The following is a 27,068-nucleotide window of genomic DNA, read 5'->3' on the forward strand; positions in this document are numbered from 1 at the left end:
ACTTCCCAAAATTGACCTCAATCTCGATCCAGGCGAATATATCTATTGTCTCTTCAACTGATATTAATATCAATATCCAAGTCAAAAGTATTTATTACTCTATTCACTCAAGGGTATTATGTAACAGGAGATCCATCATAATTAGTACCCAGCCATGATATTTCCTAGCGGGTTCCTGAGATCATGACCATAAGTCGCGTACTGGAATGCGCTTGATTTTGGACTTACCTCCCAAAAAAGCAGGCCAAGAAGGCCACGACGAGGGCAAAGAAGGGATCCAGCTCCGAATGGTGGGACTTGGTTTACGGAATCTTGACAAGAAAGTATCCCAACGGGAACGGGTGGTCCAGGGCCATGTTCTTGAAGATCGGGGTGCGAAAAGGCTCTTTGCAGAGCGTTTCCAGGTGACCCAGGCTGAGGATGGAGAGGGTTTCGCCAGAAAAGGGACGAAGGATTGCCATGTGCGCTCTGGTTGGCCTAGGGCTTCTTTCTTGATTGCTTCGACAATTCGGTCGAATTGTTGGTCTAGGCTTTCTCTTTCCCGTCGATGGGTCTCGGCCCGCCAGGAGTCTTGTTCACCTGGGTCGAGACACCAGACGACTATGTCTCCGTGGCGGCGCCAGTCGTCGTGCCAGTGGGTGTTGTGAGTGCGCCAGCATTCGCCGTATGAGGATGCGCGGAGGAGGTTGTGAAGGGTTGGCTCGAGCTGGGAGAAGAAGATGAGGTAGTCCGGCCACTGGTGTTGGGTCGGGTTGGAGGGTGTTGAAAGAGACATGGAGCCTGAAACGTAGCTGGGTCGCTGGGGGATACGGTGAAGTCCACCAACCATGTGTTTGCGGAGGAATTGACTCGGGTCATCGTAAAATTGGTCTGCTTCGTCGCGGTAGACGGCTTTCTCTTCCGCGCTGAAGTCGACCGGGGGTTCGCAGGACAATGCCCATGCGTTGATGGAGGGGTAGACCAAGTGTGAGCGCCAAGGTGTGCTGTGGCAAGGCATCAAGAAGCCAGCCGTGATCCCTGGCTCGGGAATTGTGCCCACCAAGTGGCTATAAGGGGTATCTTGTCCTTCCGCAGCATGCAGGTCATGTTGATTGCGTAGGTAAGTCAGGACGTTCAAAGCCCCTGAACCATGATATACGGTGGTGTATAGAGCGATTATCAGGTTGGAAAATAGGAGGAAGAGGAGTGTAAGTCTCTGAGGAGTGTGACGAGATGACCGCGAGTATACAGCTGGGTAGAAATACTGCACTAGAGGCGGCGCAGCAAGAATGTGCAGGGATGGGAGCAAAGGGTAGATGAAGCGTACTTCCTTATGGGCAATCAGAGACAGAAGGAATGGCATCACAACGCAAACTGTCGCCAATTGCACCCGGATCGTTGTCTGCACTTGGTCAACGGGAGAAAATGCTCGAATCTTCAAGGTACGATAAAGACCGATAAGGGCGAAAGGAAGCGCAGTAGTGAGCAAGAGTGGATATCCCTCGGTGACATAGTAATCCCATCTATTCCGGCCATAGAAGACTGCCAGTGACTGGGCAATATTGAAGTACAGGAATCGAAGGGGAGGGAAAGTCCAAAATCCATAAAAGAGACGATCTGAAACGGCGGCCGCCGCGAGAACTACGGATCTTGGAAGACTGTCAGCTGATTCACTTTGAATGCAATAATGGTGGACAAACCCGCAAAGCAGGACTTCGCGTACAAGGACTTTGCGCTGCAGCCAGAATATCCGAAGCCAAGCGACACTGGCCAGAGTAGCCCAGATCAGAATATTGGTAGGTCGGAGGATGCAGGCGAAGGCTGCCAGGCACAAACATTGGCGAAGACTATATGCGATGCGCGTCAGTGGCTACTTATATCAAGACTGGTGCTTCTCCTACCTCCACAGAAGCTTCGGATCTTCGGCTCTGCTCCTCTCGGTAGCACTCTTGCTGAGTTTATCATCGGATACAGCGCCTGCTGACCATTTCCATGGCCACAAGTGCAGCGCGACAATTGTCAGGGTCGTTTCCAAGCAATTCGACAAGGTCCGTGTTGAGCAAAAGAATTGCCACGGACTGAGGACGGTGACGATCAACTGGAGCCAGTCAGCCAATATCCTTCCTCACAGCCCAAATACTGTCCACCTACCGCTGTCCAAGCGCCGCGAGAGTCAGTTCCATAGACTCGACTTGCAAGTTTCCAGGTGTAGAAATCGCCAATTGCCGAGACAACGGCCTGCGCTGTCTTGGGGCCGGCGATAAGGAGGTCCGCGCGCGTCGCGGCAGGGAGGTTGAGAGCGGACGCGAGAAGGTCTATGACTTTGTAGATGGCGGCGAAGAGCAGGGGATGTAGAGAAGATCGGAGCTGGTGTTCCCATTCCTAAAAGCCGATTAGACACATCGCATTGCGAACGCGCTTGCGACGCCACTCACCCACGTCACCCAGGCACCCCGATCTTTTCCTTCGCCGTGGCCAAACGCAACCTGCCAAGCGGGTTCCAGCGACTGAAAGAACTCATCGGGCTGGAAGAATGTGCGGACAACGAAGGCATTGACAATTCGAAAGGCGATGAGGAAAAGGAGGATATTGGTCGCCGGGGAAGGCGGATGCGACACGCGACGTGTCGCATTGGTGGTCATGGAGGAAGATACGGAAGAGGACATCGACGACACCGAGGACGACATCGAGCTCGACATCGAGGATGCGACGGAGGCCGGCATGGTCGACTGAGCGCAGACGAATAGCGGTTGAGCTAATCGCGGTTACCACTCAACTTAGAGATCCATAGTGGATAGCGGGGATGACATCAAGAGGACAAGTCAGGACAACCAGGGCACCACAACCGGGCCGGGCAAGTGAAAGCACTGATTGGAAGCCTGACAAATAATATCTGGATCTTCTGGATCTTCTGGATCTGAGAGACAGAAAAGACCGAGCGAGAGTGGGCAAGTTCGTGTAATCCTGCTTATAGGGAACAGTGGATGAGGAGGGTATCGCGGACTCGCGACAACCTGCACTTAGGAGAAAACCACTTGCACTTAGCGGAATAGCGGCGGATCTATACGCCACTCTGTGCCCACGTTCAGAGCCTACATATTTTGGAGGTCTGCCTTTCATTCTTTCTTCTTCTTTTTTGTTTCTTTCAATCATTCTTTCTTCCGTCTTCAAAGTTTTGACTTCTAGTGGTCCCCTCATACCTCCTTACCCCTTCCCCTACTTTCTCCAATTCTTCCCCGCAAATCCACTCTTATCCACTGACACTCTTCAACTTCCACCATGGCTACCAACGGGACCAACGGGGCTAACGGCTCCTACGCCCATTATCACGCTGCCTCGACCGGAGGAGGCTATTCATGCGGAGCATGAGTATGCGGCTCACAACTACCACCCCCTGCCCGTGGTCTTTGCCCGCGCTAAGGGCACCTCCGTCTGGGATCCCGAGGGCCGCCACTACCTCGACTTCCTCTCTGCTTACTCCGCCGTGAACCAGGGTCACTGCCATCCCAAGCTGGTTGCGGCTCTAGTTGAGCAAGCCTCCCGTGTGACCCTGAGCTCTCGCGCGTTCTACAATGACGTCTTCCCCCGCTTTGCCCAGTTCGTTACCAGCTACTTTGGTTTCGATATGGTCATGCCCATGAACACGGGCGCGGAGGCCGTTGAGACTGGTATCAAGATCGCCCGTAAGTGGGGTTACAAGGTCAAGGGCATTCCCGAGAACAAGGCGATCATCCTGTCTGCGGAGAACAACTTCCACGGTCGTACTGTAAGTGTTCCCCTCGATCCCTACTTATCCCTGAAAGACCTTGGTGCTGTTGGCACAGTGGCTGACCATGGTGGTGCCCCTTGCATTAGTTCGCCGCCATCTCCATGTCGTCCGACCCCGAGTCCCGTGAAAACTACGGACCTTACCTGCCCGGTATCGGTAGCGTCATCCCCGGCACTGAAAAGCCCATTGCCTACAACGATAAGGCTGCCCTTCGTGAAGCCTTCGAGGCCGCCGGCCCCAACCTCGCTGCTTTCCTGGTCGAGCCCATCCAGGGTGAAGCTGGTATCGTTGTCCCGGATGTGGACTACCTGCAAGAGGCTCGCGCGCTTTGCGATAAGCACAATGTCCTCTTGATCTGTGATGAGATCCAGACTGGTATTGCCCGCACTGGCAAGCTCCTCTGCCACGAGTGGAGTGGCATCAAGCCCGATATGGTCCTGCTGGGCAAGGCCATCTCCGGTGGTATGTACCCCGTTTCATGTGTTCTTGGCCGCAAGGATGTCATGCTCACCGTCGAGCCCGGCACTCACGGTTCCACCTATGGCGGTAATCCTCTCGGCTGCGCTGTGGCCATTCGTGCTTTGGAGGTCGTCAAGGAGGAGAACATGGTTGAGCGCGCCGAGACTCTTGGCCATATCTTCCGCCAGGGACTGGAAGATCTGAAGAGCCCACTGATTCAGACTGTTCGTGGTAAGGGTCTGCTGAATGCTATTGTCATTGACGAGTCCAAGACCAATGGCCGCTCAGCCTGGGACCTTTGCATGCTGATGAAGGAGAAGGGTTTGCTGGCCAAGCCCACTCATGAGAACATCATTCGTCTGGCCCCGCCGTTGGTCATTACGGAGGAGGAGATTGCACAGGCTTTGAAGATCATCAATGAGGCCGTGACTGAGCTTCCTACCCTGAAGGGCAAGATCGGCGGAGAGCACTAGAGAAACCGAGAATCGAGAGTTGGCGATCAGGTACACCCTGACATATACCCCAGATGCACAGCAGCTTGATAGACAAGGCTCACTGGATGGGACTTCCCCATCCCATGACGTGACGATGGAACGGATTTCAAAATTGTCTGCCTTGGCTACAAAACCTAGACGGTACATTCAAGTGCCATTGGATTAGCGGAATCAAATTCTTTAGTACCTTACCTCAGACTCAATGTCGAGTAGATTGAATTTCACGTCAAACAACCACACCGCGTAGTTCCTACCGGTAGTCTCAACAGAGTCTAAGCTATCATCACGTTTTCGTCGAAGTTCTCTCTAAAGGGCCAAGAGAAGAACGTTCATGTGAAGCCTCGCGCTCGTCTGGATGATCCAGATCTATACAAACGGGATATAATAAATAGCATGGGCTACAAGGTCCACCTTTCCTTTCTATTCCCCGTTCATTCCCCCATGCTACCATCTTCCCTCAGTTTGACATTCAACTATCACCAATGCAAGTATCATCCGTCCAGCAACACAGGATACTTAAAATTACGACTAGAGCCGACTCCATAGGCCGCTAGATTGCCAAAATTCCTGGGCCTTTTTTGCAGCTGCGCTTACTACACTCCCGATTCTATCATTACTTGATACCTGGAACAATGGTACTACGGAGTGTGTTCTTCCAATATTGACAATCCTGAAAACCCAATTTGCCGATGACTCGGATACATTAAACAGGGTAAATGCGTCAAATGAGACTACAGTTTGACAATAGTAAGTGTCACTCGTTAATTAGCAGTTCTTGTCCACGACTCCCAACGAAGTTGGAAAGTGGAAAAGTCATTAGAGATAGGCCACCCGCGGGAACGTCTAAGTCGTGGAGGGTACATACTACTTAGGTAACATCACTGCAGAGCCAAGGACCTTACCGATTGTTATCTAGTCAAGTTCGAGATCACTCAATCCGTTTGCTCATTGTCGCTTACTTTGCTCGCCTAAAGTTAGCGCATTTAGCACATTTCAGCACCCTCAGTGTACCAATTGACCATCTTCTTCCCCCGTTTTGTCTCTACCCCTTCTATTCTTTCTTCTATTCTTACTTCCAGTTTCAAGTGCCGGCTCCTAGCCTCCGATAATCAATATGCAGGTCGAAGCTTCCACTCGTGCCTTCGTCTTGGCCCTCAAGTTCTCAGGCAACACCAACGCGGAGATCGCAGATCTGACCGGCCTGCCTAAGCGCTCTGTGCGTGGTATTTGCGATTTCGCTGTGAACAAAGGATTTGATGTGGACAAGCGTCCTCTGGAGATAAAAGATGAATACTTTGTCACTCATATCCGCGGCGAGACGAAGAGATCGCCCGAGAAGAAGACCGCTGTGAAGAAAATGGCTGCCAAGAAGAAGAATGTCATCGCGAGGGAGGAGGAGCAGGAGGGAGAGGCGGAGGAGAAGAAGGAGGAGCTCGCTGGATTTACGTGAGTATCACCGTAGTTCCATGAAGAGTCGTACATTTGAGCTAAATGCTGCGCTGTAGTGACGAGGGCAGCGAGGTTGTTTAGAAGATCTGAGAAGCTTCTCAATGCGGGAAAGGGGCATAGGGAATGGAGTGAATGTGAAGCGTCAGGATATGGAGAGTGAACATGAAGCTAGGAGGAATGAGCTTGATATGGAGACCTGATCATGAGAAGTCGTCTCCGCTGAAAGGAACACTGGGATATGGATGTATCAGATGGAATGCCGAACATTATTACTACCCGATTTTGAGATCCTTCCTAGATGAACACCTGCTAACTCCTATTCTTGCCACGCTGGTCGACCTTCCAACGAGCAGATGTATTACTTGAGGTCGGCGGCCTAGGGAGCAAGTTGCCCAAGAGATAACCATGAGTATTGATGTAAGAAGGGAGCTTCAAAAAGTGAAGTCCTTGCCACGTAACAGGGTAGCATTCTTTTACCAAGGTACGGTCTTTCTAACTACCTGGTGCCCACAAGCTTCAAGTTATCACTTCGACCTTTCTCTTTCACTTGCAGAGCTCATATCGAACCTCGACGTCCACTCTATTATCTCGTCTCCAGCCACAATTTGCAATTGTGAAATTTGACACTCCATTCCAACAACGCATCTCCATCTCTGCTCGTCATTCGTTTCATTTTTCAACATGGCTCCCCCAACGGATAACACCACTCGAGGCGTGATCCTTGGCCTCAAGATGGCAGGCAAAGGGAACGCCGACATTGCTGAGATTGTCGGGATGACTCCAGGTGCGGTCGGCATGCTCTATTTTCGAGCCCTCAAAAAAGGGTTTGACCCAGAAAAGCGACCTTTAGGGGGTCTCCGATGTCTTTTTCGGAAAGGGAAGCACTCAGGGTAGCCCCAAGAAGGCAAAGATCCGAGCGTCGAAGACGCCCCCCCATTGATCGGACCGAGGAACCCGCCGAGGAAATCGATGAGGAAATGTAATGTCTCATTGTTGGCTGGAAAAAGCTTGCAACTTTACTGACATGCTACAAAAAGTTAGGTTCGAGGGCGGCGATGCATAAATGGATGCCTCTACTGCAACGGTAATCTGGCAAATCTACATACAAGGAGACAAGTGAATCGGGCAAGAGCAATTGTCACCAAGATCGGTGAGGTGCAGGGCACAATAATGGAGGATTTCATATGTGACAGCTAGAAGTCTAGAAGGCTGTTAATTCAAACGCGCATAGGTTGTCAATGAAGCCACAGCTCTCCAAAATTACCTGGGCACTTAGATGCTGGCATCTCACGTAGATTGCCCGGGGATATTGCAGCAGAATGACTGCTCTTCCCCCTTTCTGTCACTTACTCTCCCTCTCTCACTTCCTTGTCCCCAACTTCCATCCAACATCTAGAAGATCCAATACTCAAACACGTACCTTTTTTCTGCCTACCCACACACTCGTTCATCATAATGGCCCGCAACACGGTTGACATCAAAGTTCGAGTCATTGTCCTGGCGCTGAAAGCCCATGGCAGCTCCCATACCGAGATCATCGAATACACTGGGCTGAGCAAAAGCACAATCAAGCGGATTCTTGCCAGAGCAGTTCGCCAAGGGTTCGATCCTGATAAGCGTCCTCTTGAGATCTCCGACTCTCACCTCGTTGAAGGGACTAGTGCCGACGAGGCGTCTCCCAAGAAGCAGCAGCATGATGCTGAGCCTGGGTACGTGTTGTTTGCTGGCGCAAGACAACCGAGCTAATCTTTGATACTTGCAGGTCTGAAGATGACACCGCTTAGGCAAATCTTACACCGGCGCTTGTGGGTACGTGAACGGAGGTCTTCATGGAGAAGCGGCTGGGGTGGCAAGCACGGTTGATACAAAGAGTCAGGGGAAACAGATTCTATGGAGCATAGACACTCAGATCGCTCGGATATTGCTTTCTACACAATGGAAGTTGCGGATCTTTTATCAATCTTTAGACTGTAGATCGGGTCCTATTCTCCTCAACTGTGTCCATCATCCGCTGTCTTAGATGATTGTATATAATATGAGAATGAGAAGCTGGTACACTCGGTTGAGAGGGCCAAGGGAAAAGCAGATCATGAGCCTTAGTAGGGGAGTCTCAGGATGACTAGAGGCATCACGGTATTTAAGGTAGCTACCCAAATAGAAGTGAAAGCGTGGCCGAGAATTGTGAAGACAGCATGTAGCAAGGCGTGGCGTGACGCGACTGTCTTGATTGACTTTGACGGACTTTGACCGACTCCAAGTGAGAATCATTTTACTCATTCATCCACACGTCTTCAAATTCGTCTCTTCACTAACCCTCTTTATTCACCGCCATTTCTCTGTCCCATCCTTTTTTTGCTTCAATAATGCCTCCAGCAATCGAGCCAGGAACACGGGCCGTCATCCTGTGCCTTCGGGCGAGTGGAATCCCGGCAAAAAATATCCAGCAGCTTGTCGGATCACCCATCAGCACCATCAACGGACTCTACAACTCAGCTCTCAAGAAAGGCTTCAACCCTGACTCCCGTCCCCTTGAGTTTAACGAGTACATCACGGACTCTCCTCGTCGTACCGATGAGTTCAAAGTCAAGAAACCGGGCACCAAGAAAGCGTAAGTTCCAATCGACAAAGTGGGCAAGCTTAGCCCCCATCACTGATGGACACAGCGCTGGCACCCCTACTCCCCGCCCTCGTGCGGCTCGCAAGAATAAGGCTGCTGCTGAGCCTATTGAAGGATATGTTCAGGGCCATACGGATGAAGATCTCGAAGACCTCGAAGACCGCACCGAGCTTCAAATCAAGAATCTCATCGAAGAGCCCGTTGAGGAAGAGTACGTATGGATATTGAAACTTTCGAAGACTTGTACTAATCATGCTTGCGAATACAGGTCTGAGGACTTCGAGACCTAGATAACTCATCCTTTAATTACATTAAAGAGTTGATCAGAAGGAAAGGTTCCTAAGTCACACAGGCTGACCTTAAACCTGGCAATGGAAGAGTGGAGATAGCTGATATGTGTCTCGAGAGCGGGTAAATGAAACCCAACGGCATCTTTACCTCAATGAATGATATGTGAACCTTACTTTTCAAAATCCTTTCCCTTAAACCTCCAATGATTGAGCTTACCTGGCTTGCAGTAGGCACGCCCATTGATGTTGTACACACTGGGCCCATATCGTCTAGGATACTCTACCATATCTACGGATATGTCCCAACGAAACGAGTCGCTAAATGAATTTTGCGGCCCGCTGAACCGCTGTCTTCATTCAGGATAGCTGGGAGAGGGGTTTGTAAGCTCCAAGTGCCCCGAGATATTCCACCATGGAACGAAGCTATGAGCTCCAGATCTGGCTGCATGTCTCGGCATAGCACACCGCTTACATCTCCAACATGGTTGCTTATCTCAAATTCAGGCCATTGACACCATGCACACGCGGAGAGCCTCAAAATACCTTTAGAGTTTCTTCGCATTTGCTCTGGCTCTTCTTTGCAGGCAAAACTTCAACGACGGCTTCTAAGAGACAATTAGGCAGTATATCATGACATGGCTGCGACCGCCATCCCCACAGATAAGCCGTGGCATATGCACGCACTTGGACCTTAGGGGCGGAGATAGAGACCAGAATTGTCCGAAAGAGGAAAACAATAAAGGCCGAACAAAGATCTCCCCACTTCGGGGTATTCGCGTTATCCATTAATAATGACATCGGGACTCGCGGGGCTTGCTAATTCCGATTGCCGATCGACGTCCGTGGTTAGACTCCTGCGCTAAGCGAACGCGAAAGCGAGTGGGCGCGAGCACCTCTAGTAGGGGCAGCCTTCAGTGACCGCCTTCTCTAGCTAAGCTAAGACTCGGAAATCGGGGTTATTTGCGAAGCTAAGCTTCTTCGAAGTGGTGGAAACGTCGGGGTGGTATTCGCCCACCCAAAACTCTCTAGCAAGGCAGGATTTGAGGCGCTCGAACCCTGCAATCCTATCTTCTCTTCTATTCCCCGTCAGAATTCAGCGTAAAACCCCGAGTGACTCATCGACTTATCTTGATCCGAGAAGTCCTAGTTATGAAGTTGGCGTGGTATCGCGTTGACGCCCGTTTTCAGAAGCCACGTCCGCCCCACATCAATTCTGGACTGAACTCTTGATTCCATACGCCTCCCATCCGACTCTTTTTTCCTCGTCTTCCTTCAATAGACTCTGACATTTGTTCGCTTGAGCCATGTCGGTGCCTCCCGAACCACTGACACAGGTCGTGGTCGCGGACAACGAGAAGGTCCAGGCGGCCTCGAGCGATCAGTCAGCATCGGGAGATTCGACCGAGGCCAAGGCCCCGGATAATGCGCTGCAACCACCAGACAAGAGAAAATGGAATCGCAAATTAAATCCTCTGCGATGGGCAACACCGCCACCGGTCCCTGAAGAAAGAGCACCATCGAGAGAGTATGGCGCATCTTTCTTTAGTATAGTGACGTTTCAATGGATGTCACCTTTAATGAGGGTAAGTTGTATCGCCAAGCAATTCTCTGGCTCCGGCATTTTTGATCAGTACTGAATGTTAACAAAACAATGTAGGTGGGCTACTTGCGCCCGCTCGATCTGCAAGACGTTTGGACTGTGAACCCTAACCGCACCGTCGATGTCCTATCAGAGCGTTTGGATGCTGCCATGGAGCGTCGAACAGCACGGGGCGGTAAACGCCCCCTGCTTTGGGCGCTGTACGACACATTCAAATTTGAGTTCATTCTGGGGGGGAATCTGCCAGTTGTTTAGTTCACTGTTGTTGGTATTTGCGCCTTATTTGACTCGTTACTTAATTGCCTTTGCCACCGAGGCTTGGGAGGCTCAACACGATGGCCAAGGCGCTCCCAATCTTGGACGCGGAATGGGCTTCGTCGTTGGCATTTCCTGTATGCAGGCTCTACAGAGTTTATGCACGAATCAGTTCTTGTATCGTGGACAAATGGTCGGCGGACAGATTCGTGCAGTACTCATCTCGCAGATCTTCAACAAGGCGATGAAGCTCTCTGGTCGTGCGAAGGCTGGTGGAAAGGCTACGTCGGAGGACATCAAGGCCTTGGAAGCGACTAAAGAAGAGCTCATCAAGTCTAATGGGAAAGGAAAGGGCAAGGAGGAGCAACCGTCTCCCGCTGGCGTAGCAGGCGACGGTCGTGGTTGGAACAATGGAAGAATAGTTGCGTTGATGAGTATCGACGTCGACCGCATCAATTTGGCTTGCGGCATGTTCCACATGATTTGGACCTCGCCTATCTCCATCATCGTGACCTTGATTCTACTGTTGGTCAACATTGGCTACAGTTGTCTCTCAGGCTACGCTCTGCTCGTTATCGGCGTGCCATTCTTGACGTATGCCGTTCGATTCCTAGTCAAGCGACGAAGAAACATCAACAAGATCACGGATCAGCGAGTCTCTTTGACCCAGGAGATTCTGCAAGCTGTACGATTTGTCAAATACTTTGGCTGGGAAAGCGCCTTCCTGAACCGCCTCAAGGAGATTCGCTCACGTGAAATTCGATCCATCCAGACTTTGCTGGCTGTCCGAAACGGTATTCTCTGTGTCTCCATGTCAATCCCCATTTTCGCCTCTATGCTAGCGTTCATCACTTACGCCCTTTCAAACCACGACCTCAATCCTGCACCGATTTTCTCGTCCTCGCTCTGTTCAACTCTCTGCGTATGCCGCTCAACATGCTCCCGATGGTCATCGGACAAGTTACCGATGCCTCAACCGCCCTCCAACGAATTCAAGAATTCTTGTTTGCCGAAGAACAGCAAGAAACCATCGAGCATGACGAGGAAATGGAAAACGCCATTGAAATTGAACATGCCTCCTTTACATGGGAACGATTGCCGACGGATAAAGATGCCGAAAAGCCTGGTAAGAAGGCCGATGCTGCCGCGGCTGCTTTGAAAGAGAAGGAGGAGGCCGAGAAGGAAGCGCCCACAGAACCATTCAAACTGAAGGATCTGACACTGGAAGTGGGCAGAAATGAGCTGTTGGCTGTGATTGGTACAGTTGGCTGCGGCAAAAGTTCTCTTCTTTCTGCACTGGCAGGGGACATGCGGGTCACTGAGGGTAAAGTCCGAATGAGCACTTCTCGATCATTCTGTCCTCAATACGCTTGGATTCAAAACGCCTCCGTGCGCGACAACGTTCTGTTTGGAAAGGATTATGACGAGAAGTGGTACAACGAAGTCATTGATGCGTGCGCCCTAGCCCCTGACTTTGAAATTCTTCCCAATGGGGATCAAACCGAGATCGGCGAGCGCGGTATAACTGTATCTGGAGGACAGAAGCAGCGGTTGAACATCGCTCGTGCTATCTACTTCAATGCCGAAATGGTTCTTATGGATGACCCCTTATCAGCAGTGGATGCCCATGTCGGCCGTCACATTATGGACAAGGCCATCTGTGGTCTTCTCAAAGACCGCTGCAGAATTCTGGCGACCCATCAACTCCATGTGCTTAGCCGATGCGATCGCGTTGTGGTCATGGACCAAGGGAAGATCCATGCGGTTGACACGTTTGATAACCTGATGCGTGATAACGAAATCTTCCAGCGGCTCATGTCTACGTCAGGACAGGACGACGTCGAGGAGGAGTCAGAGGATGGTGAAGAGGTGGATGAGAAGCTCAAGGAGAAGGAGTCAGGTCCCAAAAAAGCTGCGCCTGGCAAACCGGCTGGGGGTTTGATGCAGCAAGAAGAAAAGGCCACCGCCTCCGTTGGTTGGAGTGTCTGGAAAGCTTATATCCGGGCATCCGGCAGCTATTTCAACGCGCTCATGGTTTTCATCCTGCTCGCACTTGCGAACGTCGTCAATATCTGGACCAGCTTGTGGCTATCCTGACTGGACCTCCGATAAGTATCCCTGGCTGTCTACAGGCCAGTATATTGGCATCTATGCCGGACTCGGTGGTATGGTCGTGTTGATGATGTTCCTGTTCTCAACATACATGACCACCTGCGGAACAAATGCCAGTAAGACCATGCTTCAGCGTGCGATGAGGCGTGTCCTTCGCGCCCCGATGTCTTTCTTCGATACCACACCCCTCGGTCGCATCACCAACCGGTTCTCCAAGGATATTCAGGTCATGGACAATGAGATCTCGGATGCTATGCGTATGTACGCGTTAACAATGACTATGATTATCTCCGTCATGGTTTTGATCATTGTCTTCTTCTACTACGTGAGTCTTCCTTGATATTCTCAACCCAAGCACACGTACTAACCGTTCTACAGTTCGTCATCGCCCTTGTTCCATTGATGATCTTGTTCCTACTCGCTGCCAACTACTATCGAGCCTCCGCCCGCGAGATGAAACGCCACGAATCAGTTCTTCGATCCATGGTGTACGCCAAATTCGGCGAAGCTATCACCGGTACCGCCTGCATTCGCGCCTACGGCGTGGAGAACCAGTTCCGCACCAGCATTCGCAACGCGATCGACGTGATGAACGGCGCATACTTCCTCACCTTCTCTAACCAGCGCTGGCTGAGTATTCGACTTGATGCAGTTGCCACATGCCTCGTGTTTGTCACTGGTGTGCTGGTCGTGACCTCTCGATTCAATGTTTCCCCCAGCATTTCTGGCTTGGTTCTGTCTTATATTCTCTCTATCGCTCAGATGTTGCAATTCACTGTTCGGCAATTTGCCGAAGTGGAGAATGATATGAACGCGACTGAGCGTGTCCATTATTATGGAACTGAGCTGGAGGAAGAGGCACCCTTGCAAGGTGTTGAGGTTTCCCCCAGTTGGCCTGAGAAGGGCAGGATTGTCTTCCAGGATGCGCAGATGCGATACCGTGACGGCCTGCCGCTTGTGCTCAAGGGTCTCAGCATGGATGTTAAAGGCGGCGAGCGAATTGGTATTGTCGGGCGCACTGGTGCCGGCAAGTCGAGTATTATGTCTGCTTTGTTCCGCCTGACCGAACTGTCTGGAGGCAGCATCCACATCGACGATCTGAACATCTCCACGGTCGGTCTTCAAGACCTTCGATCGCGCCTTGCCATTATCCCTCAAGATCCAGCTCTCTTCAAGGGCACCATTCGCACGAACTTGGACCCTTTCAATGAACATTCTGATCTGGAACTGTGGTCTGCTCTGCGCAGGGCCTACCTGATTGGTGAAGACACTGCAGGTCCCGACACAGAAGGTCTCCCCAGCATTCCTGGAACCGGCACCACCACCCCAGCCACCGACAGCGACGCAAAACCCCGAAATCGCCTGACCCTGGAGTCCCCCGTCGACGAAGAGGGTCTCAATTTCTCTCTGGGCCAGCGTCAACTCATGGCTCTTGCTCGCGCGCTCGTTCGCGACGCACGTATCATCGTCTGTGACGAAGCTACGTCCTCCGTTGATTTCGAAACCGATCAGAAGATCCAGCGCACCATGGCTCAAGGCTTCCAAGGCAAGACGCTGCTCTGCATTGCCCATCGCCTGCGCACAATCATCCATTACGATCGAATCTGCGTCATGGACCAAGGTCAAATCGCCGAGATGGACTCGCCGATCAACCTCTGGAACAAGACAGACGGCATCTTCCGCGCAATGTGCGACCGCAGCGGCATCACTCGGGATGACATTTTGATGGCCGACTGATTGAAAATTTATATTGCACATAATTAATCACCTCATTGGCAGTCTCTAGGACAGACCCCCGTCATATAATAGAATAATTTGATACCTTCATATCCATCTCACCATCTCAAGATCTCAAGGCTACTCCAGTCTCATTCCTTGTCCAATTCGCAGACGAGCTCCATCCCCAGATTTCTCATCATCCCCTCCACACCAGCATCCTTCCACCCAGCTAGATCCTTCTCGTCAAGATCAACCCTCTGCTCCTCCTCAGATAGCGCACCAACAGGTAATCCAGTATGTCTCACAACAAGCCCTGGCGCTGTCCCGACGACTCTCATCCTCAAACCCGTCAACACATCCCTTAAATGATCCGCCGCCTTGCCACCACCACGCGACCCATATGTCACGATCCCCGCCGGCTTCCCCTTCCACTCATGGAACAGATAATCCAGCGCATTCTTCAAACTCGCCGGAATACTCCAATTATACTGAGGCGTCACGAATATGAATCCGTCATAACACCGCACAACAGCAGACCACGCCTTGGTATATTCCCTTGTATAATGTGGCGTGGGGTCGGAGGCGGGCAGGCGTGCGGGGATGACGGATTCGTCGTACAAGGGAAGCTTCTGCTTGGCCAGGTCCAGGACCGAGAGCGTGATGTGTCGCGGGTCTGTGTCTTCTGTGTCATCGGATACTTTCTTCGTGGGGATCGTTGGGTCATGAGCGAGGACGTCATAGACGTATTGGGTAATTGTGGGGTTCAGGCGCGGGGAACGCGTGCTGCAGGTCACGATGGCCACATGTTTGGGGGGCATGGCTGGAGAGAAGATGCTTGGGGGTGATCTAGCTAGGTTGCAAGGTTATATTGGGTATATTGGAGCTTGCTGGATGGTGATCTTTATTCAGGGAAGCCGGATCCTGGAGAAAGCTTATCGCTTATCTCTTATCGGTGGGGCCACTCGTGCCAAGCTTTGCGATCTACAGCCCGAGGAGTGCTTACAATACTCTTTAAAGAAGCGGCCATGCTTTGGTCACTGCCCTGAAATCTTGAAATTAGTATTGTGATAATGATTAAAGTGCTTTTCCGTGCTAGACTGTAGTATTTGAAAGTTAGAAACATGAAGAGAAAGAGGTGACAGAAGTAAAGAGAATCCCGCATGTCATGGAAAGTACGATGAAGATGACGATATGAGAGCGGGAGCGAGAGAAAATATCCACATCAACATCCAGATATCCATATATAAACAAAAGGTTGGCAAACAGACAGACAAAGGTGTACAAGCCTATACCCAAGAGGGAAACCCTTCATTGTACCTTTCTCCAGATTAATATCTGATGTTCTTTATATCATTGAGCTCAACGTAAGATCGAATGCAATTGTCTCTCATAATGAATAAAAGATCAGAATATAGTAGCACCATCAGCTTCCCATTTTCCCGTCAAATGAAATGCTGTATTTGCGAAGAATTATCATAACATCAACTGCTGCGGACTCAGCAGTATATGCCGTCTTCGAAGCAATTTGACATGTTCATTATCTGCAAGGAGGCGAATTGCATGCTTGGCCAGCGTATCTCCCGGGATTAAAGTTGTATTCATCCCAGAGACCGTCCTTTGCGGCCATGAGATTTCTTTGGAATAGCCATCCACTGCAGATTCGGTGTTTCATGTTGCTCCACCAGAGATACATGATGATGTTGTTGAGGAGCAAGGACCGGTGTTTAGTGGCTTGATTGACAGTAGTGAGGGTGGCAAAAGGGCCTGAATTGTGGTGTATAGACCAAGGGGAAGTAGATTGTTGCAGAGAAGTAATGGGAACTGAGGCTACTTCAAAGTTCTTTAAATACAAATTCCGTAGGTAGGGTGTGTAATGTTGATAATATCAAAAATCCGATCTCGTACCCGAGTAATCAAGTCCGTCGGGGTGGCGGACAAGGTAATAGTGGTCGTACCAATACAGGACATGCAGTCGCTACTATTTGTAATACGAGATCGATCACGCGGGTTTCATCTGTGTAAATTACGGGTCGATCATGCTGACCAATTTGTTCCTTGGCGGTCAGGGCTCTGGAACGACATCACCACTTTAGGCATTCTTGTAAATCATCAAGTCCGATAAAGCCTCGATAAAGCGCCTCGGTATGCGTTTTATCAGTGTCCCATGGCATTCACCGCCGGGCAGGCTCGCGCAATCGAGATTACTGAGCGAGTTGGCTCCTCCATTTCATTATTATGTTCTTGCTCAGTCATTGCCACCTTCTTCTTCACTAAACATGATCAAACGCCTGTTCAAAGACTTATCTTCTTTGCCACGTGGGGGAATGTCTGGTCTAATATAGGCATGCTCATTGCTTTATCCGGGATTTCACGAGGAGAGGACTCGGCGCTATGCCAGTTCCAAGCGTTCCTAATCCAATGGTCCATCTCTCCATTCAACCCTTCATGAGTCTCGGCTTATCTCGAAATACTTACATAGGTTTCCACCTGCCGATGCATTTTGGTCACTCTGCATGGCGCTCGATATATTCTTGACCTGCTTTCGAAGATACGACATGACAATGCTACGACGCCTTGAGTGGAAGTACTTTCTCTTCAGCTATGGCACGCCCTTCATCCCAGCAGTAGTTTTTCTGTTCATCGAGACAAGCACAAAAGGGAAGGTATACGGATCAGCTTTCGTAAGAGAATCCAATGCCTTGAACATGTCCACGTGTACATGACTGACTCGATTGCCAGATCTGGTGTTGGGTAAGTATTGATTGGCGCATTCTCTATTTGGTCGTATATTATGTGCCGATTTGGATTGCGAACATCCTCACTATATCTATATACATCTGGACCGGCCGTGAGATCATTCAGAGTCGGAAGCAGCTTCAACATGTTGTGTTTGATGCAGAGTCGCCTGAACACCTTCCAGACGGCACCTCTGGGTCTTCTGTGCGTCGACTCATGTCAAGCCACGATGCCGGTAGTGAGTTTTTGTGCCAAAATACCAGTCAATCAGGTGCGCCACTTATCATGCTGTTGTTTGCGTACCATGCGGTTGCGACGAAGCTGTCTTTACCGTAAGGCAGAGTCTCCAAGTGTACCTGACACATTATCCTTCCAGGCACATCTCCTACTTCCCGCGAAAGAAATCGTTCCTCGGTGTCAAGTATGGCTCATACACAGGCCACCGTCTGGCCTTTTGCAAAGCGAGCTTTAATGTTTTTCATCTCAATGCTACTTATATGGGTAAGAACCATTCGAAGCAATTCCTACCTTGAGAGGCTATCAGCTCATAACATGTCTATCAGGCACCCTGTACAGCTAATCGATTCTACTCTTACACTCATCCTGAGAATCCGTCATTTGTCCTGAGCTATCTACAATCACTGCTCCTCCCGCTACAAGGTTTTTGGAACTCTTGCATATATATGTCAAGCTTTCATCTACAATTCAGGCGTGTCTTCCACCGGAAAGACTCTGCAAGAAGGTACTTAGTTTAGTGGATGAATTCTGAGCCTTCGCTGTTTTCAGAGTAATCAAACATGAAATTCAAATCCAGTCAGTAAGAGCATAAGTCCAGAAATCATGCCCAAGTTCTGCATCGGCTGAATTGAACGGTGCTAGAAAATCAGTCCAACTTCCCCTCACCCGGTTAGGAAGATCAAAATCCAAACATTTCCGCTTATCGGTCTACATTTCAAAAGTACGTTGAAACAAAGTCTCCGCTTTCGAGATTTGTAAATTGAAATCTGACTGGTTTTCCAAAAGCACTTCGGCAATATGCCATCATCCCAAAGAGAAATACCGAGAGAATGACATGCGCACCAAGTGAAATTCAACTATGTATATGCGGGTGTTGCGTTCACCGTTCGTCGATTAGCGGTATTGAGAATCGGTCAGAGCTCACCAAAGCAAGTAGATCAAGTGCTACAAGTTAAATTCCATATCATCTTCTCAGCAAACGCGGTCAGAGACCAAACGCACATGGAGAACGCGAGACAGCCAACATCATGCGATCCCCGGTGCAGGCAATTGGGGAAAATCAAAGTAAGGAAGAGCGACCAAAGAGTACGCGACACGCGTACGGAGAGTGGAACGTAACAAAATGAGTTTTGGGACCCGCATCACCACGTGAAGACGTAACGAAAACAATGCAAGGGAATTGATATGCTTCGTTTATTCAGGTAGGGTGATTATGATGCAACAGAGTAACAACATCGGAGAGCCTGTCAGTTCATAGGCAGAGAATTATCCAGACCTTTTGCGGCCTCCATCAATTCAGCCCGCGTATCGCAAGCAGCATAGACGAAACGATCATGCCTCACAATCACAAATCGCTTTCTTTTCACGACGTTCCAAATTTGAGATTCATTGTAGCCATGCGGTTCCGGGCGTCCAACGCACAAGTCAGACTGCTCGAACTCCTCTGCAGTGGCAGTTCGGAACAGGAAAAGACCGCTGAACCCATTGGTCTCATCAATGGGGAGACAGTCCTTCTTCTGGACCAGCAAGGTGGCCTCTTTAGTCGATAAGTGACCACCGCTAAGATCATCAATACCGTCCATCTCCTCAATGGCCGCTATCGCCTGGCTTGGTTTGTCAAGCAAAACAACAAGCTGGAAGAGCTTGGTCTTTTCCTTGGAAAAGATCACATCGTCGGTAAAGCGAACCTGATTATCGAGCTTCACGAGTTCCGTGCAGTATGTTTGGGGAAAGGCGATTCCACCGTGGAGGTTGGGCAGGAAGGGCATACCATCCGAGTGGGTGTAGGTGACCGGGCCCTCACTCCGAGGTCCGAGTTCTAGTTGATGTTTGATGGGCGGGATCAATTGCATCACGCGGAATGCCCAGTCCCGGATAAAATTCTGCACTGGGTTACTGCTGCTCACCAACTGTCCATTTCGCAGAGTGGAGTTGAGTGACTTCTGGAATTGTTGGCTGCGTTCAGAGTACCACCCCCGGAGGACCTGCTCGTAGTCTAGTTGAGTTGAGCGGGACCGAGTGAGAATGGCAAGTCGCCAGGCAAGAGCAATCGCATCGCGGAAGCCGGAAGCAATTCCCTGTCCACCGACTATAGATCAGAATTCTTGAGTCAGCATTGAACCCTTTACAAGCAAGGAAAGGGGAAAACTTACAGGGAGGAAAGACGTGAGCGGCATCGCCGCACAGGATGACTCGCCCCATGGCCCATTTGTTGCACTTTCGTGCAGCGAAGCGGAACGGACGAGAGCGAAGGACTTTGATGCAATCGGTTGGAAACTCTACTCCAGTGTCTAGCCTGCAGCGTGTTGTTAGACGAGGTCTCTCTTCAATCTCGATCATCTCTATTCATTGGAGATGGACTTACCCATAGCGAGCACCTGAATGACGAAGGTAGGGGAAGACAATGTCCCGAATTTTGTGCGGCGTCGACATTTCTTCCGGATCTTCACCGGCTTGAACAACGAATTCAAACCTCCAAAGGCGGTCCTTGGTCTGGCCGAAGCGGCCGCAGACTGCCGGTCGACGAGGATTACACAGGAAACGAAAGTCCTTTGGGAAGAACTGGTCGTACACATCCTCAGACGAATAACCTAGTTTCCATAGGGGGGAAGTCTGGGTGAGTTTCTGCTGTTGGCAGGCTGATTTCCCAGTTCAAAGCTACCCAGGTCTCTTCATAGCGACACCTGTGACCGCATGTTAGTCCATAAGGCTTTGTCAGGATTCCCAGGTAGGGTGCGACGTGTGTGAGGGCACGTACTGTTCAGCCCACTCCATCTTAATTCCCCGTGGTTCCAAATATTGCTTGCGCACGTAACCCGTCTTGCCGTCCGCGCCAACCAGGAAACGAGCGCGGATTCGTCGAGTATTTCCTTCAGCGTCTTCATAGCTCGCGAAAACCCAGTCCTCATTTTCTTCAATCGACTTCAGGGTGCATCTGCTTCTCAAAGATGAGTGCTGAGCCCCCTTGATGACGGAACGAAGATGTTTTTCAAGAGCAGGTTGTTTGTGACTTATGACACCGACATGTCCCGTATATCCTTCGGACTAAATCATAGGCAAGTCAGTTCAGATTTCATCAAATGATATTGATTGGGAGGGCAAGACACTGACGGAAGCGGTGTTGAAGCCGAAAATAGGTTTCGTGCCCAAGCTTTGCTGCTCTCCCGGCAGGAACAAAACCTTCTCGATACCTGTCATTGTTAGCGAACGCTACCAAGGCAAAGACTCCAATAGAATGCACTACTTACATGAGCCAATATCTGTATAAATATGCTCATACAGACCCAATCCCTGCATATAACGAATGCCATCGTCGTCAAGAACGATTCCCCTCGGGTCTGTGGTGATGTCGGCCTCTTTCTCCAGGACTATGTTCTGGACCGCCATGCTATCAAGGTAGCCAGAGAGCATAGCTCCGGTTGGTCCACAGCCACAGATGAGAACATCTGTGGTCTCCAATGCGTGGTCAAAAGACATATCGTCGCATACGATCACGAAGATGTGAGGAAATTCTGTGGTTTGAGAATTTTGATCTCACGTCTCAGTGCCCGCTCCTTGTGCAATTTATGTATATATTTCTTAAATGAAGATGGGGCAATCCAAGAGCAGCTGTGGCACTATTGTTGAGCTCAAGACCCTCTATGCTACTCGGCGATAGTTGCCACAAGGGGTCTTCCTCGCAAACAGGTCCCACATGGTCCCCGCATATAAATGACGACTTGGTGTAACGTAATTTATACCGAGCCCGCCACAACATCAGGCCCACCACATACGAAGCCCGCCGCCCTATGTAATTTTGTCTTTTCTGTGTCTTACCACTTTGATTAACCCAGTCTACCATGTAATTGTTCGGAGGAGACCTAGATATCTGTTTAACGAGGGGATGGAATTGACTCTACGATCTTAGCTATTCAAATTTATATGAATCTTGAATTGTAACGAGTCAGTACGTCCGTGGTGAATTGCGGTCCATGCTACGCGACCGAACCATCGGCCGCCATTTGATGGCTACCATACGCGCCCGTACCGATAACTTGATCTAAGGACCCAATCGCGCTTACTTAGTTGATTAGATCAACGGATGATAATATCATAACCCCTAGTTGAACGATAGTACGGATTCTAGATGAGATACACGTTATTGATAGCTCCTAAGCGGTTGTAAGGTCGCGTGTAGACGAGCAAATGCGTAGAAGTGTGAAAAGTTGATGAGCTCGATGTTCTTCTGACCTTTCAATGGTACTGGTCATTCAAAAGCTTCAGAAGTTAACAATAACTGGATTGATGGTGGGCAAGTTACGAATAATGCCCAAAGTGTGTGCCAACATGACATCAGGTTTGTTATAGAGATAGACGTCAGAGCCTTAGCTATAGGAGTAGTGGAACCATTTTCATCGTTGTACACACTTTTGATGTATCAATGCATTCTAACATTTTTCTAGTCAATCACATTATGTGCCATTGTCTCTGCAGAGTATAGTTTACATGTTTGAGGATATAATGCATGGAGAGGACTTTGAATTCACTAGATGCAAAAAACCAAAGTTGATCAATATTCACACATACGTCTACAACCTGGGTTATCTGTTGACTGTACATCATTGAAAGCCACATTCGACTAAATCTGAACAAGACCTTTTGAATGTCCAAATTACCCTAACTTCCACACAAAAAAACCTACTGCAGGAAAGCCAATGGAACCTCAGGACCCCAGATCGCCAAGGACTCATGACCCGCCGGCAAAATGCCAACTGGAGTGTCCTCATTGACCAGGTCACCATCAGCGTAGTGCTCAACCATGTTTCCAGCCGGGTCCCACCAATAGTCAAAGATTTGGGACCCCAGAATATGCCGGCCCACGCCCCAGACGGATTTGTAGCCCTTTCTAGCAAGCCATTGATGTCCTAGGTGCTGAGTATCATAGTCAAAGACCTCAAATGAGCAATGATGAACATGAGACGAAGTTTGACTGGCGCCGATGAAGAACGAGTGATGGTCCGTATGGCCTTGACCCAGGTCCAGATGCATAAATGTGGTCACATTCACTTTATGGCCCTCGATCTCCATGTAAAGCAGGTCTGTCGGAACGATGTTGAAATGGGTGGTGTAGAATGAGAGAAGCTCCTCGAAACGTGTCGTGGAGTAGCCAAAGTGACCCAACTAACAGTCACACGAACAATCGTCAGTACATGGAAAAGAGCATGTCCAACAGAATATGAGATGTCCACTCACTTTGTGCACAGCCGCGGGGCCAGGTTCGAAGCGGTTGAACTGGCGAAGCCTCTGCTTCTCGATTGGGAAGTTGGCCTTCAACTTGTTGGTAGGAACTGTTGGGGCATCCTGGCGTCTTTCTTGGCCAAATATCACATTGACGGGAAATCCGTCCGGGTCCATGATGGTCACCATCTGACCTGCTCCCGGGGCTTCAGATAGTTTCTGGACTTGGGATGCTCCTGGTATCTTCAAGGCCCTGTATTACAATCAATCATATCAAATTAGCATTATTTTTGTTATAAGCAGGTAGATCGCTTCTCTCACTTCTCGAATTCCTCCTTAGAATCAACTGCGAATACCCCACCCAAGAACTTCTTCGGCCCTTTGGTTGCATGGTAGACATATTGATCGACTCCATAGCCTCGGAACCAGACTTCAGTCTCGGTTCTTTTGGCGATCACCATTCCAAAATCTATAATCTTTAGTTTGCATTCGGCATGTGAAAGCGTCCTGGTGACACGAACCCAGCATGAAATCACACAATGCGTCCAAATCGGGAGTCTGATATCGCATATGAGAGAGCCTAGCCAGCCGAACACGGTCTTCGATCTTGATGCCTCGAGACTGGAGCCAACTGAGTTGGGAGGTTTGCTCCGGAGAGGCGCTTGTGTCGGGTACAGAGGCTCCGTGGTTGGCCTTGACCGACGTCTCCATGACTGTCATTGTGAAGATGGGGATGATGTTTGCCTCATGGGGATATGCACTGATAATTGTGATAAATAAGGGCTAATTGGTAGCTGTTTTGTAAGTTATTATAGCTGGCGCAGTCAAAGGGCCCACATCGTCTTCTGCCTAAGGGTTTAGTGGACCCTATGTTGCGGCGGGTCATACCGCCTCGCTCTGGACGATTGTCTGAGGTCGCGGCATCGCCATGCGGTGACGGTGGGACCTATATTATGGAGGCGCGGATCTCTCAATTTTTGATCTATGTTCAATGTCGCGCAGTATCCCCATGCGGGCGTGGTGGGACCTATAATGCGGACATTTGAACCGCCTCAATCTGGATATAAAGTCACATCGCATTAACACCAACGTGGTTTTTCCAGAACGATTCCAAGTCTGGCTTTCAGATATATTTGCATCCTCTTACGTCGTACTAAAATCCTTACTTTTTTTTCTACCAATACCAAGAATGGCCTTCAAGCGACTGGTCCGTTTCGCAGTGGGAGACCGTGTCTCCTTCGGCGATCTACTCAGCGAAACTGGCAGCACGTACAAAGTCAGAAAATTGACTGGTGACCCTTTCACTAAGTTGCAGCCCACTGAGGAGATTGTGAATGTCGACAAGGTGGGTTTTTCAACTGACAAGTTATCTTTCCCTATTACCCTATTAACGACTAGCCAGCTTCTCTGTCCTCTTGATCGTACTCCGCTCATCGTTCTTGTGGGCTTGAATTACCAGAGTCATGTAAATGAAGCCAAGGTTCGTGTTTCACACAATGACTTCTCAGTCGTACATGGCTTGCTGACGAGAACAACCAGCTCAATGTTCCGAAATACCCTCCCATCTTCGTTAAGCCGGCTGATGCGCTAGCCGGCCCCTTTGAGACTATTGACATTCACCCCGATGCTCGTGAGATGCTCGACTACGAAGGCGAGCTTACCGTCGTGGTGGGCCGAGATGCGAAGAACATTTCCGAGGAGGAGGCATTGGACTACGTCCTAGGTTACACGGCCGGAAATGACCTCTCTGCGCGTAACTTCCAAATTCCCGAGGCATCTGGGATGCAATTTGGATATTCCAAATCCTTTGATCAATTTGGACCTATTGGACATACCATTGTTGCGGCCAGCGAAATTCCAGATCCCCAGAATCTTCGTCTGGTCACCAGAGTCAACGGACAGGTCAAGCAGCAGACCAGTACAAATGACATGATCTGGAGTGTTCAGCAAATTGTCAGCCACCTCTCACGAGGTATGACTCTTCGCAAAGGTACCGTCATCATGACCGGCACCCCTGCTGGCGTGGGATTTTTCAACAAGGATTTCCTGAAGGCTGGGGACGTGGTGGAGGTGGAGATTGAAGGCGTGGCGTCCGTCAAGAACGAGATCCGGTTTCCTTAAGATTACTGTGGAGTCTAGATTGTACGCTATCTGAAATGGAGAAAAGAAGATCGATCTAGGAGTGAGAACCAAACTTGTAAATGCAGAAACAAATGCACCGGGTCTCGGCGGGCGGAAGTTGCCACAATCCGTAGTCCAGCCTCACGCCGCCACCTGTACGCATCATCACCTCCTGAACACCAAATCACTAGCTGCATCGTCACCATCATTCAGAAAACCGAAACTACCTCCGCCTCACGTACTTTTGGGAGGGGCAACAATGCAATCTGGTGCTCCTTCTCGATTAGTGGGCCGTCGCCGACCAAAGTCTTCCAAGCAGGAACGTGTATGTCCGATATGTTCCAAAGAGTTCCCCAAGGCGGAACACCTGGCCAGGCATTATAGGTCCCACACAAAGGAAAAGCCGTTTCAATGTGCGGATTGCGGAAGGGTCTATACCAGACAGTGAGTCTAACAACCTTCTCAATTGACTAATAATGAAAATATGAATTGATGATGCTCATTGCTTCGTGAGGGACACATTGCTTCGTCATACACGGTCGCATTGCCGCAAGGATGGATTGGGTGATGTTCTAGACTCTCAAGGGGGAACGGGCGTCCTTCATGTCACTCCTCCCACGACCGAGTCTGGTTTGGAGGGGCCTCCCGCGGCAACATTGCATCCAGTCTCACCATCGGTCTCGTCACCTTCTACGAGTAATATCGCAACGATAAGGACTCCTTCAAATTACGAACTAGGACGTGTGGGAACGGCAACTGTGTCCGGAGGCAATGATCTAAACGTCTCCGCGGGATTTGATTTCCCTATAACATACTCACAGGATACAGGTGTTGACTTGCAGGTGAACGAAGGCCTGGATTTGTCGGGTGTCCCTAGCGTTGAGCTCGAGTCAGGCTGGGTCTCTTGGTTGATGGGCGACAAATTCGACTTGGATGCTGTCAACTCGTCCTTACTACAAGCCACAGCTGGGGAATTCTTGGCTGTTGATCGAATGCCGGACGAGAACCCAGTTGCTTCTGATTCATTCGGCGCTGGTCCACAGGCAACGGGTGCGGGATTGGTGCCGAGTGGGGATGCAATTAGAGAGAAGTGGCACACCAACTGTGAACAGTCCACCTCGGGCGCCATTTCCCCAGACCCCGCCAATGACCGCAATCAAATTGACGACACGTATCGCCACGAGCTCGCTATGCGCCTTGAGCAACGCGTGCAAACCGGAATACTTCCTTCGACGACTTTCCTAGTAAGCTTTGCACCCTTCTTTCTCCACGGAATGACACCCAGTCTCTGGAAGAGCTACAAAGGCATACGGAGGAAAAAAGGAATTAAAGATTGAGGCGCTAAATGATACCTAGCATCTCTGTCTGCAAGCGTATTTCTCCCATTTCCATCCCATATTTCCTATCATCCATGAGCCATCCTTTTTGCCGACTAGGAAGGATGCCATTCTTCTTCTCTCCATTTGCTCGGTAGGCAGTCTCTTTCTGGGCTCTCGGCGAGCAATTGAACACGGTATTAGCATGTTTGAAAGACTCCAAAAAGCAGCTTTATCTTCGGTGAGTCAGAAGGCCCATAAGTTTCGCGCAGTCTTTCAGTCTTGAGCAAACAGATTAATCGAGATTATGGCAATGCAGTGGGACATTATGATCAGTCAAAGACCAGATTCCAAAATCATTGCTATCCAGTCCGCCTTGCTTGGGCAGACATTCGGTCTCCTAATGGGAGTACGTCCTTTCCAAGCCATCGATTCTCTCACCCTGCCATCTGAATCGTGTAATTTCAAAGGCTAACATATGCCCTCGGCTTTCTTTCTGCAGAGGCCTAAGGATTTGGCGGGAATCGAGGCCTTTCATGGAAGTATAATTGCTGTGAGTTTTTGGCAACCCATTCGGTCTCGAGGTGAGACGCTTGCAAAGGCTGACGATGGTCAAGTTGGCACGCAGAGTTCGATTACTCAACCATACAACATCACCAACACTACCTAAAAATCTTTCGAGCCTCCCGAATGACAAA

At 49.9% G+C, this 27,068-nt stretch overlaps 12 protein-coding genes across 12 annotated transcripts; 8 read left to right on the forward strand and 4 right to left on the reverse strand.

The window, feature by feature from the left end:
• Window positions 1–181: 181 nt before the first annotated feature.
• Window positions 182–2,702, reverse strand: gpi10 (putative glycosylphosphatidylinositol-alpha 1,2 mannosyltransferase; the record flags this gene model as incomplete). Its single annotated transcript, XM_056963561.1, has 5 exons — window positions 182–1,628; window positions 1,680–1,826; window positions 1,881–2,077; window positions 2,131–2,361; window positions 2,415–2,702. The coding sequence occupies 5 exons, from the start codon at window positions 2,700–2,702 to the stop codon at window positions 182–184; spliced, it is 2,310 nt and encodes a 769-aa protein (XP_056826480.1).
• Window positions 2,703–3,258: 556 nt separating this feature from the next.
• On the forward strand, window positions 3,259–4,680 carry car2 (ornithine-oxo-acid transaminase; the record flags this gene model as incomplete). Its single annotated transcript, XM_056963562.1, has 3 exons — window positions 3,259–3,297; window positions 3,350–3,745; window positions 3,835–4,680. 3 exons carry the CDS (start codon window positions 3,259–3,261, stop codon window positions 4,678–4,680), a joined length of 1,281 nt encoding a protein of 426 aa, XP_056826481.1.
• Window positions 4,681–5,815: 1,135 nt separating this feature from the next.
• On the forward strand, window positions 5,816–6,151 carry N7477_001900 (uncharacterized protein; the record flags this gene model as incomplete). Its single annotated transcript, XM_056963563.1, has 1 exon — window positions 5,816–6,151. One exon carries the CDS (start codon window positions 5,816–5,818, stop codon window positions 6,149–6,151), a length of 336 nt encoding a protein of 111 aa, XP_056826482.1.
• Window positions 6,152–6,831: 680 nt separating this feature from the next.
• On the forward strand, window positions 6,832–7,090 carry N7477_001901 (uncharacterized protein; the record flags this gene model as incomplete). The annotated part of the gene is made up of 2 exons (XM_056963564.1): window positions 6,832–6,939; window positions 7,001–7,090. The coding sequence occupies 2 exons, from the start codon at window positions 6,832–6,834 to the stop codon at window positions 7,088–7,090; spliced, it is 198 nt and encodes a 65-aa protein (XP_056826483.1).
• A 515-nt stretch (window positions 7,091–7,605) lies between these two features.
• Window positions 7,606–7,934, forward strand: N7477_001902 (uncharacterized protein; the record flags this gene model as incomplete). The annotated part of the gene is made up of 2 exons (XM_056963565.1): window positions 7,606–7,859; window positions 7,913–7,934. The coding sequence occupies 2 exons, from the start codon at window positions 7,606–7,608 to the stop codon at window positions 7,932–7,934; spliced, it is 276 nt and encodes a 91-aa protein (XP_056826484.1).
• A 579-nt stretch (window positions 7,935–8,513) lies between these two features.
• On the forward strand, window positions 8,514–9,057 carry N7477_001903 (uncharacterized protein; the record flags this gene model as incomplete). The annotated part of the gene is made up of 3 exons (XM_056963566.1): window positions 8,514–8,758; window positions 8,814–8,978; window positions 9,036–9,057. The coding sequence occupies 3 exons, from the start codon at window positions 8,514–8,516 to the stop codon at window positions 9,055–9,057; spliced, it is 432 nt and encodes a 143-aa protein (XP_056826485.1).
• Window positions 9,058–10,361: 1,304 nt separating this feature from the next.
• On the forward strand, window positions 10,362–14,761 carry N7477_001904 (ATP-binding cassette transporter YOR1; the record flags this gene model as incomplete). The annotated part of the gene is made up of 6 exons (XM_056963567.1): window positions 10,362–10,640; window positions 10,715–10,857; window positions 10,913–11,820; window positions 11,874–12,976; window positions 13,026–13,349; window positions 13,403–14,761. 6 exons carry the CDS (start codon window positions 10,362–10,364, stop codon window positions 14,759–14,761), a joined length of 4,116 nt encoding a protein of 1,371 aa, XP_056826486.1.
• A 131-nt stretch (window positions 14,762–14,892) lies between these two features.
• On the reverse strand, window positions 14,893–15,561 carry N7477_001905 (NADPH-dependent FMN reductase; the record flags this gene model as incomplete). Its single annotated transcript, XM_056963568.1, has 1 exon — window positions 14,893–15,561. One exon carries the CDS (start codon window positions 15,559–15,561, stop codon window positions 14,893–14,895), a length of 669 nt encoding a protein of 222 aa, XP_056826487.1.
• Window positions 15,562–16,907: 1,346 nt separating this feature from the next.
• On the forward strand, window positions 16,908–18,012 carry N7477_001906 (uncharacterized protein; the record flags this gene model as incomplete). Its single annotated transcript, XM_056963569.1, has 4 exons — window positions 16,908–17,164; window positions 17,223–17,456; window positions 17,500–17,811; window positions 17,856–18,012. 4 exons carry the CDS (start codon window positions 16,908–16,910, stop codon window positions 18,010–18,012), a joined length of 960 nt encoding a protein of 319 aa, XP_056826488.1.
• A 951-nt stretch (window positions 18,013–18,963) lies between these two features.
• N7477_001907 (uncharacterized protein) lies at window positions 18,964–21,193 on the reverse strand (the record flags this gene model as incomplete). Its single annotated transcript, XM_056963570.1, has 7 exons — window positions 18,964–19,805; window positions 19,870–20,012; window positions 20,082–20,329; window positions 20,379–20,400; window positions 20,475–20,761; window positions 20,828–20,907; window positions 20,965–21,193. 7 exons carry the CDS (start codon window positions 21,191–21,193, stop codon window positions 18,964–18,966), a joined length of 1,851 nt encoding a protein of 616 aa, XP_056826489.1.
• A 1,200-nt stretch (window positions 21,194–22,393) lies between these two features.
• On the reverse strand, window positions 22,394–23,110 carry N7477_001908 (trihydroxytoluene oxygenase; the record flags this gene model as incomplete). Its single annotated transcript, XM_056963571.1, has 2 exons — window positions 22,394–22,876; window positions 22,949–23,110. 2 exons carry the CDS (start codon window positions 23,108–23,110, stop codon window positions 22,394–22,396), a joined length of 645 nt encoding a protein of 214 aa, XP_056826490.1.
• Window positions 23,111–24,122: 1,012 nt separating this feature from the next.
• Window positions 24,123–26,391, forward strand: N7477_001909 (fumarylacetoacetate hydrolase family protein; the record flags this gene model as incomplete). The annotated part of the gene is made up of 5 exons (XM_056963572.1): window positions 24,123–24,278; window positions 24,473–25,044; window positions 25,189–25,379; window positions 25,430–25,498; window positions 25,631–26,391. 5 exons carry the CDS (start codon window positions 24,123–24,125, stop codon window positions 26,389–26,391), a joined length of 1,749 nt encoding a protein of 582 aa, XP_056826491.1.
• Between the last annotated feature and the right edge of the window lie 677 nt (window positions 26,392–27,068).

The sequence above is a fragment of the Penicillium maclennaniae genome (genome assembly GCF_028827695.1).
Source record: "Penicillium maclennaniae strain IBT 15551 chromosome Unknown utg000002l:1.0-2354659.0:1.0-2356205.0, whole genome shotgun sequence".
In the NCBI taxonomy this organism is placed as follows: Eukaryota; Fungi; Ascomycota; class Eurotiomycetes; order Eurotiales; family Aspergillaceae; genus Penicillium; species Penicillium maclennaniae.